Raw genomic sequence first — 9,561 nt, 5'->3', positions numbered from 1 at the left:
GACTGCAACCCCACCCTCGTATCTTCACATCCAACCAGCAGAACTTGCATGGAGGAGGGAGTTGGCTTTGTATTGTCCAAGCATTATTAAAAGTCTGCCTTGTGTGCATTTACCCTATTTTGGACCCGGATGGTGCAGATACTGTATTCTCATTCTACATCAGTGGTTCCCAAACTTTAACAACCTGTGAACCTGTCAAGGCTCCTTCCCCACTCTGATCTTTAGGGTACAGATGTGGGGGTCTGCATGAAAACTTCTAAGCTTAACTACCAGCTTAGATCTGGTCCCCTGCCACCACTCCCAATGGGCTAACTCCCTTCCCTGGGTAGCCTTGAGATACTCTTCCACCAACTCCCTGGTGAACATAGATCCAACCCCTTGGATCTTAAAACAAGGAGAAATTAACCACCCCCCCTCCTTTCTCCCACCAACTCCTGGTGGATCCAGATCCAATCCCCTTGGATCTAAAAACAAGGAAAAATCAATCAGGTTATTAAAAAAGGCTTTTAATTAAAGAAAAAGGTCTAAATCATCTCTGTAAACTCAGGATGGAAAATAACTTTACAGGGTAATCAAACTTAAAGAGCCCAGAGGAACCCCCTCTAGCTTTAGGTTTAAAGTTACAGCAAACAGAGGTAAACACCTTAGCAAAAGGTACATTTACTAGTTGGGAAAACAAAGATAAAACTAACACGCCTTGCCTGGCTGTACTTACAAGTTTGAAATATGAGAGACTTGTTCAGAAAGATTTGGAGAGCATAGATTGATGTCTGGTCCCTCTTAGTCCCAAGAGCGAACTCCCCCCAAAAACAAAGAGCACAAACAAAAGCCTTTCCCCCACCAAGATTTGAAAGTATCTTGTCCCCTTATTGATCCTTTGGGTCAGGTGTCAACCAGGTTACCTGAGCTTCTTAACCCTTTACAGGTAAAAGGATTTTGGAGTCTCTGGCCAGGAGGGATTTTATAGTATTGTACACAGGAGGGCTGTTACCCTTCCCTTGATAGTTATGACAAAACCCCTTTCACTAAAATGTCAAGTCTCGCGAACCCCTTCCTCAAAATAAATATTTCCAGGGATTTTCTCCTTTACCTGAGTATAAATTATAAAAACAGTAATCTGGGAAATATAAAATTTGTTTTGATGACAAGCTTATTACACACTTTATTATTAATTATTATTTATCATTACAGTATTTTATTACATTATGAAAACGGCAACACTCTTCCAAGATCTTACTTTCGTAGCTTGTATCACTTTGAATAAGTCTGTTATAAGACAAGGCTCCTACGTTTCATGCTGTTTCACACCTGATACTCCTTGATGAAGGTATTTAAGAAGTCAACTTAGAGTTCCTTCTACACAAGCATTCAGGTCTTGAGCAGTCCAGACAAACAACGCACGTTACAACAAAGCTTAAACTTGTTCTTCCTAATCATTTTAAAAACAATATTAGCTGCCTATTTAATTTTAAAAACAGGAAAAAATATCCACCTCCCTTTGCATTTCCTATAAGGAGTTTTGAAGTTTAAATCTCAGTGTGATAGAGATGCTTGCTTTGATCTGCTTCGCTCTTGGACGTCCAGGGGCTCCGGGCTGCTGGCCCCATGCTGCCCGGGGTCCCTAGGGACAGCTCTGTCCGCCGTTAGGGAATTTGTTCCCCGCGGACAACCTGTAACATTTCGCGAACCCCAGTTTGGGAACCACTGTACTAGATTAATTCACCAACACTGCTGCTGTACGTCTGATGTGCAGCGTGTAGTCTGCTGAAGAGCAGATTCGATACGAGCTGTGGCTTCACTCTTCTCTTCCCTGAGCTCTCCTACTGAGAGGTGAACAAGAGAAGTTTGTTCTTGCTTTGAGTCCAATAGCTTGGTGCATTGTTCAAGGATCTCCTATATAAAGATGCTACTTATCATCTGTCTACATCTTTATAAGGCCCCCATCAGTGCAGTATTTGAGTGCCTGTTTCCGCCCAAGTTGCATAACCTCTCTGCCTGTTTACACAACAAGGACATCTATCACTGTTTTTAATGTTGAGAAGGTAAGAGTTTGATTTCAGGTTTTGGATGAGGACAAAATGGAGCCTTGATTACATGCCAGGCGTCTGCTCGTGGAGGTGAGGCTGAACATGATGATGATGTTTTTTGGATTTGCAGCGTTCGCCTCTGCAGCAGGTTGCCCAGCTCTACTGTCCAAGAGAGGAAGCTCATCCTGGGCTCATGTAATTTTGATCCCGCCCCCTCTTGATAGGGCTGCCTGCCAGAGGTGAATTCTCACTGAGCGATACCCTCCGGGCAGCCTGCATGTAGCTCAGAGGTTCTGGGGAAGATTTGTTGAGGGGCCAGAGAAGGCCAAGCCTGACTGCTGCTGCTTGGCAGGCCACTAGCCTTTTCTCCTGAGCCTTGGTTCCTGGAGGGTATACGTGGCAGCCATCTGTGCCCTTGGCCACTCATCTCTTGTTTTTCTGTTAGGCTCCATCCAGAGATAACGGATTGTAGAGGGCAAACTCGAGAGGTTCTGGACTCCTGGGACCTGAATCTTAATGTTTCTCCACCATAGGCAGGTCGGGGAAATACCCTTGTCTCCCGGGTTCCCTATTTAGTTCCCTAATAAGTCACTGGTGATCATTGTGTGTCCCTAATAGCCCAATTCAAGAGCTGGAGCTTCCATCCTCTTCCCCTCAGTGGAGGAGGAGAAGATGGAAAAGTCCTAGACATACAAAAAGGGCACCCTAGAGGTGAGTGAGTCTGACCACCCGTTCATTCTGTATGGTGCAAACTGAGCTCGAAAGCCTTGCTTGGTTGGCAGGTGTATGAGTGAGGCCTGTGGAGCCAAATAAAAGGCTCCTGCCCTAGAGATCAGAGCTCGGGTAGATCTTGGTGAGAAAGAGACCCCTCCCTTCTGGAAATCTGCAAGGCAGTAACCTGGGTATCCTCCTGCTTTCTCACAGGTCTGTGCAAGTGCTCTCTTGCCTATATGGGGACATCTACTGGCAGCTTGCCCATTACTCCTGCGGTGGCTCCCTCTGCTGGACTGTTTCAGCATTGCTCCCTGACCCAAGTTTGGTCTGAGCATCTTCAGTGAGTATGCGCCCATCTAGGCTACGTCAGCTGCTGTTTTACACCCCACCTTCCATAGGCTTCCCTCATCCACACAGCAGCGTGGTCCAGCCCATATGATCAGCCTGCCTGTGTGAGCAGAGCATCTAAGTAGCTAGACCTGCGGGAAGAACTATGCCGGAATTTCTCTCCGCCGGAATCTTTGTCTGCAAAGAAGGAAATGGATAAGAAAACTGAGTTTGCAACATGCACTTATCTTTAAAAAGCAGCCAACTGCATTGGTTGTAAATAGGGAGGGTGTCAGGAAATGTGGGGAGAGGAGTTTACTGGAGTGAAGGAAATTCTGGCTGCAGCAGCCTTATTCCCCTCTTGCTCAGTGGACTGGGGCTGTGAGAAGTGACGCTGGGTCTGCTTGCGGCCTGCAGTTCAGCCTGAGACTCTACGCCACCCCCTGCCCACCCTTCTTGGGCTGACTGCAGCCTCTCCAGGTATTTAAGCACCAGGCCTAGGAGAGTCTGCTCAGCACCTGGCTGGGTTCTGCCTAGTGAGCAGCTGGCAGGGTCAGCCTCTGACAGAACGAATGCCCGTGATGCGGGGGAGGGGTTGGACTGCACACTCCAGCCCTGGGATGTGTTTCCTCAGCACCTGGCTCTGTTTCCTCAGCTCTGGTGCAGCCCTTTGGGGCATGATCAGCTGTTGAAGGCAGGGAGACTCAGAGGTAGAATTTCATATCCCCAGAAGCATAGCTGGGGCTGGGGTGGTGTCAGCTTCTCCGTGCGTGCAGGGGCTCTTGGAGCTGCCACTTGCAGGGGGCAGGCAGCAATCCAGGCTGGGTTCTGCAGAGTTAGCACCAAATGAGGCTCAGAGGAACCCCTGGCCTCGCCCTTGGCTGGGGCTGCTCAGAGTCCCTGCCCGCGGCCCCGCGGCTGGTGAGGGATTAGGGGGAAAAGTCTCCTCCAGCAGCCGGGTCTCCCATAGGAGGTTGTTTCCCTCCCTCTTGTGGAGTCCACCCCCTCTCTGCTTGCCACTGCCCCCTGCCTGCCAGGAATAACTCACTTCTGACTCCCAGACCCTGCTGACCAGCCATGGCTCCTGCCTGGGCCAGGATGGGAACACCCCACAGGGCAGGGAGTTTCAAACTATAGCCGGGGAGAAGATACCCCAGAACCAGCCCCAAGGGTTTTCTCCCTGCTCCTACGCTCTGCAGGTCACTTCAACTGGGTTCTGGCTCCCAGCCACCGTGCGATGTGGCTGCTGCCCCCTGCCCCTAGATCCCTGCCCCGATTTCCCCCCGCCCCTCCTCCCAGCACAGCAATACCCCTCAGCCGTGACTCACAGCAGGGTGGGCGGTCCAAGCCTCCTGCTCTTCTCTGGCTTCAATTGTCCATCATGTATCCTAGGGGAGGCAGGCGGGCCTGGTTATTTAACAGCATGCAGGGCACCAGCCACCGCTTGGATTTCTGTCTTTCAAGGTGCCCCCCACCCCCGATCCATCCGGGCAGAGGAGGGGAAGGAGCTGGGTGGAGAGTCAGTCCCCAAGATTATTGGGATCATTTTGCCTTTGGCCTCGTGCCCCAAAAAGGCCAGGAGAGGTGTTGTGCACACAAACCCCACTGGGAGTTGGCGTGAAGCACAGTGTGGCAGAGCTGCTGCCCTGGCTCTTTGCCTGCATGGCTGTGGTAGCTGGGGTGGGCAGGGCTGGGGCTTCCTGTGAATCTCTGCCCTCCCTGTACAGGCTGCAGGGGGACCTGGCTGGGGCCAGTGCCTCGTGCGGGTGCGGGGTGGGGTGCGGGGGAACCAGGGTGAGACCTTTGGGAGGCAGGATCTCTCCCTCGGGCCTGCTCCTGCTGCAGGTGCCAGGCTTGCCCAGGGCCAGGGCAGAGGAGACCCTCTGGCCGCAGAGCCCTCTCGCATCTGGCTGCAGGGAGTCTTGGTTCCCCCTTTGTCCCAGGGAGATGGGAAGGAGCGGGTGGGGGGGGGAGTTGGGTTTGGTTGTGTGTGGACAACGGAGGTCAGCCCCTCCCCCCTGTTAGGAGTGTGCATGTGGCGCTGGGCCCCGGACTCATGGGGCAGGGAGGGATAATAGGAAGAAGAGCTCCAGCTCTTTTCTTACCTATCAGCTGCTGGGCAGCTGCTGCTCTCAGGGCATCCTTCTTGCTCAGTCTCCCTGGGCAGTCCTGGAGCTGGGAAGCCAAGAACCCAATTAGTCCCAAGCCACACATACTCCCCAGGCTGAGGGGAGCTGACTGGTAGGGAGGTGAGGAACCCCTGGCTGACAGAGCCCTCTCCCCCTTGATTCCTCCCATGGACAGAGATGACTTGTACAGGAGCCATCCTCAAGGGTGGGGGATGGGGCTGAGTCATTGAGGGGGCTCCCTGGAGCAGGGAAGCTCCCTGTGTGCTTAGGTCTTCCCACCCCCCGTCCTGCAGGGCCCACACCCCAGAGCTCACTCACCAGGATCCTGCAGGCTTCGCTCAGGAAGGCGGGGATGGCAGGGGCCGCCCCCTCGGCTAGCTGGCTCCGCACGAGCGTACGCAGGGGCTGGTAGCTGAGGAAGGGTGCGCACTGCAGCAATGCCACCCTGCACGCCTGCCAGAGAGGGCGAGAAGGAAACTGGTTGAGTCCCTGAGCGCAACGGGCTGCCAACTCTCAGGCTCTGTGTGGCTTGGGGAGACTCCGCTGTGCCGGAGCAGCAAGGAGCCACCTCTTTGCAGAACCTCCTCTGGCCTGACGGTTGTTCCCCAGGCCCCCACAGCCCCCATCTCCAGCTTGGCTGGGTTGAGGGGAGCCAGGCCCGAGTGCTGGGGCCGGGGAGGTACACTCCTGGAACAGGGAAGGGGCCATTCCCTGTGGGTCCCCGGTGGGCAGTTAACAGCACTGCCCGGTGACCAACGTACTTGGCCTCCCCTCAATCCCAGGCACTATCGGGGGCTGCTACTCGGCTGGGGCGCGGGTTGTGGTGGGATTGCTGCAGGAGGCTGGTCACTCCCAGACAGGAGCTAGCACACAAGTGAGGGCAGGGCAGCAGCAATGGAGACCCAATCGGCTTCAGCGACCTGCCCTTCCCTGTGGCCCTGCTTGGGTTAGGTCACTTGCTAGGGGCCAGAGATAGACCTGGACCTGGCCACTAAACAGGGCAGGCTGTAAAATGGAGCCACAGCCGCGGAGAGGCTGGCTGGGCAGGGAGGCCGGAGGTGCCTGTGGGGAATGGAGGAGGAGAAGGAAACCCCACAGATCTACCCCACAGCTACACTCTGAGGGCTGGTAGAGCTCTGTGTGGGGTGGGGGAGGGCTGGATTAGTGGGGGGTCCTGGGTGCCACAGGGCAGCACTGAGGAGATCTGGGGCTTGGAGGGGGGAGTTTGCACCATCCTTGCCATGTTGTTAGAATGCCCCCAGCCACCCCTGCCCCTATGAGCCCTCAGCTGCACTCACCTGGGCCACCTGGGGGTCCCCGTCCTGTAGGTGGATGAGCAGTGTCCCCATGCTCTTCTCCACCTCAGCCCCAAAGAGGGATGACTTCTTGGAAACAAATTTGCTGAGGTGGCCAAAGAGCTCCATGGAGGCCCGCCTCAGGCCGCTGGTCTCCTGCAGACAGGGGGCGCAGGGTGGTTAGAGGGGACAGGCTCAGGCCCTCACATGCTTTGGGAATCAGCCTGGCAGCTGCGGAGCCCGGAGAGGTTTCAGCTAGTTCAAACGACAGGACAATTCTCTGCAAACTCCCCTCTTTCCTGCTGGGCCCCAGGGCTGCTGAACAATTGTGGGCCCAGGGCCCAAGAATGATTGCATCCCTGCCTTCCCTAGCAGAGGAGCTGAGCTGCCCCACAAATCCAGAAATGTGCCTGCATCGGACACTGAGCCCCCTCCACGGGAAGGCAGGTCCTGAGCACCTTCCCCTGTGGGGTGCCCTATAGCGCCATGGGGCCTGCCCTGCTTGGTACTTACATCCTCAAAGAACGTTCTCGCCTGCAGGGCCAGTGGGACGGCGACGTGAGCCTTCAGAGGCGCCTTGGGGTCCTGCAGCATCCAGCAGAGCCCTTCCATGGCTTCCAGAACGGTGCGGGGGTCGCAGCATTCGCACACGGCGCGGACAAAACTCTCCAGGATCTTGTCTCGCTTTTTCCTGACCTGCAGAGAAGGGGTTGGACGCCGCTCGGTGAGCAACGCTCTGTCAGCCTGAGTGTAAGCAGAGTCCGGGCAAGTCAGCCTACAGCCTAGTCTGCTCCATAGGAGCCACAGGCTGGGGAGAAGGGGAACCAGGCGCTTCCTACCCAGCCCTCTCTGCCTAGTCTCCTGCCATTCCAGACCCACCTTGTCCGGGAACTCGGTCACTGCGTTCCTGAGGCCGTGCAGCGCTCTGCCTCGAACGTGGATGTTGCTGTCCTCTGTCCGCTGCAGCATGGCCTTCACAACCTGCTTCCGCATTGCCTTGGGCTCATTCTCCATCAGCAGGGGGCTGCCGAGGAACTAAAGGGACCGAAAGGAGCTGTCAGAGAGGGCTGGGCGAGGCCAGGAGGAGCAAGGGGAAGGGAGTATGATCAGGGGCCAGGAGGTGACATCGATCTGTACCGACTGCTGTTCAAGCAATACACCACCGGGCCCATCTCTCATTGGCTGACCAGCTATTGGCCCCCTGTTCCATCAGCTTCTGGGCCTGGCTAACCCTCCCCCCTGGTCTTCCAGGCTCACCTCTGCGAACAGGGCGGTGCAGGCCATGCGTTCGCCCTCCTGGCTGGCCTGGAGGCTGGGAAGGAGAAGCTTTGGGATGCTCTTCAGGGCCAGGTTTGGGTGGGTCACTATGGCCCTGGGAGAGAACAAGAGTTCATGTTGACGTGTGCATGACAACCCTGCACATGCCGGAATCCGGCCCGGTCCCGGCCACCCCCTCCCATCTCTGCCCCACTGGGCTCCAGAGCGAGAACGTGACTCCTCCAGCCTCTGTCCTCACCTGCTAAGGAGAGTGAACCCCTCGGGCTGGGCCTCCTCCAGCAGCTGCCAGCCTCTCTCCTGGTCCATTAGCTCCACAGCTGGCTGACTGCCCCTGAGGCGCAGCACCCGCGCCAGGGCCTGCACGGCCATGCTGGGAAGAGAAGGAGGCAGGAGATGGTGATGCGGGGATTCCTGCTCTATGGGCGGGGTGGGGGCGGGCAGGACTCCTTTGCTGCAGCACTGAAGGGATCAGGGTGAGCCTAGAAGCTGCCCCACTTCTGCCTTTGGTTCTCCCCCCGCAACTGTGGGGGCAGGGGGGAGTGTCTGCAGATGTGACCTTCGCTCTCCTCCAAAGATGTGAAAATTGCCCCTCCCCGCCCCGCCCAGGAAACTGACCCTGGGGAGAAAAGGACATGCATTGCCCCCCTGAATGCCCTGCTGCCCTGAGCCCTGCCCCCCAGGGCCCACTGCAGAAAAGGGGTGAAGGGCTCAGTGACAGGCCGGGCCTGTCCCAAAGCCTTCAAAGGAGACAGTAAATAGAGACAGCAGCCAGCTCTGCCCTGCTCCCCAGCTCTGCTCCCCCTCCCCCCGCCCCCGGCTCAGCTCCCTCATCACCCTGCTGAGCTGCCCACTCTGAGGAGCTCTCTGGCTCCCTGAGTATCCGGGGGCAGTTCTGCCCGCTCCTAAGCATGGGAAGCCTGGCTGATCTGAACCCTCGGTGCCCCGAAGGTGTCGGGGGTCCCTGGACAATGAAGGTCCAAGAAGGAAGCTTCCCCCTCCTAGGGGCTAGCCCAGACACTGCGTGGGTGCTGGGATCCATTGGCCCCACACATTACCTGCGTGGACTGGTGTCACTGGGCAAGTCCTGCTGGGCTCCCGAGAGGTGCCGTGCCGGGGGGCAGGCGATGGCGAGGAAGCAAGAGGCGAACAGGTCGTCCTCGCGTCCCTCCAGCGTGTCCGCTTGCCCCAAGGCCCCGATCAGCTCCCACAGGCCATATGTGGTCTGGAAGGGAAAAACCTGCTTCCTGTCCCAGCAGGGAGAGGACATGGAGCATTTAACCTCTTCTCCTCCACTTCCGGACACTGGAACTCAGCGCTCCTCTCCTGTCAGAAGACCGTGGCCCTGCGCAGAATGCAGCCGGGAAAGAGGGCTGAATGCCAGCGATGGGAACTTACCGCCGGGGGCAGCCGGGCTGGCTGGGGGCAGCTCCTGTCCTGGGTCTGCCCAGGGTTAGCCCGGCCTTTCTCTGGGCTGTCGTACAGCAGGATGTGCAGTACCTCCCTGGTCAGCATGGGGTCTGCACCTAGGAATCTCCAGATGGCCTTGCTGGGGCTGTGACGGACAGAGGGACGGCAGGTAAGGAATTCACACAGAGGACGGGCCCAGTTGGTACACACCAGGGATGATGCCCTCCGAGGGGTGACGGGCCAGAAGCAGCAGGTTGAGCCTGCTGGTGGCTGACCTCAAGGCCCTTCAGGCACTGTCCAGTCCTAAGGGGTTCATACCCTCCTGCCTGGGCACTGCCAGGGGGCGCTGTGTCACAGAAAGGGATGGGTGGACGTGGCCAGACT

General features: G+C 56.6%; 1 protein-coding gene across 1 annotated transcript; it reads right to left on the bottom strand.

Annotated features, from left to right (window-relative positions):
- Positions 1-420: 420 nt before the first annotated feature.
- On the bottom strand, positions 421-7,492 carry LOC135979596 (protein maestro-like). Its single transcript, XM_065579915.1, has 7 exons — positions 7,372-7,492; positions 7,006-7,188; positions 6,496-6,648; positions 5,516-5,650; positions 5,174-5,243; positions 4,397-4,456; positions 421-3,266 (listed from the first exon to the last, which is right to left on the bottom strand). Exons 1-6 carry the CDS (start codon positions 7,483-7,485, stop codon positions 4,437-4,439), a joined length of 675 nt encoding a protein of 224 aa, XP_065435987.1. The 5' UTR covers positions 7,486-7,492; the 3' UTR covers positions 421-3,266; positions 4,397-4,436.
- Positions 7,493-9,561: the final 2,069 nt, after the last annotated feature.

The sequence above is a fragment of the Chrysemys picta genome, unplaced genomic scaffold, assembly GCF_011386835.1.
Source record: "Chrysemys picta bellii isolate R12L10 unplaced genomic scaffold, ASM1138683v2 scaf1024, whole genome shotgun sequence".
NCBI classification, from domain to species: domain Eukaryota; kingdom Metazoa; phylum Chordata; order Testudines; family Emydidae; genus Chrysemys; species Chrysemys picta.
This window is presented reverse-complemented; position numbering and strand designations above follow the sequence as displayed.

Coding starts and splice junctions, on each gene's coding strand:
- LOC135979596 (XM_065579915.1), bottom strand. CDS start 7,485: ATGCGGAAGCAGGTTGTGAAGGCCATGCTGCAGCGGACAGAGGACAGC. Junction 5,651..6,495: donor GGGACCCCCAGGTGGCCCAG/GTGAGTGCAGCT, acceptor CCTCTCTGGCAG/GCGTGCAGGGTGGCATTGCT. Junction 5,244..5,515: donor GCGAAGCCTGCAGGATCCTG/GTGAGTGAGCTC, acceptor TTGGCTTCCCAG/CTCCAGGACTGCCCAGGGAG.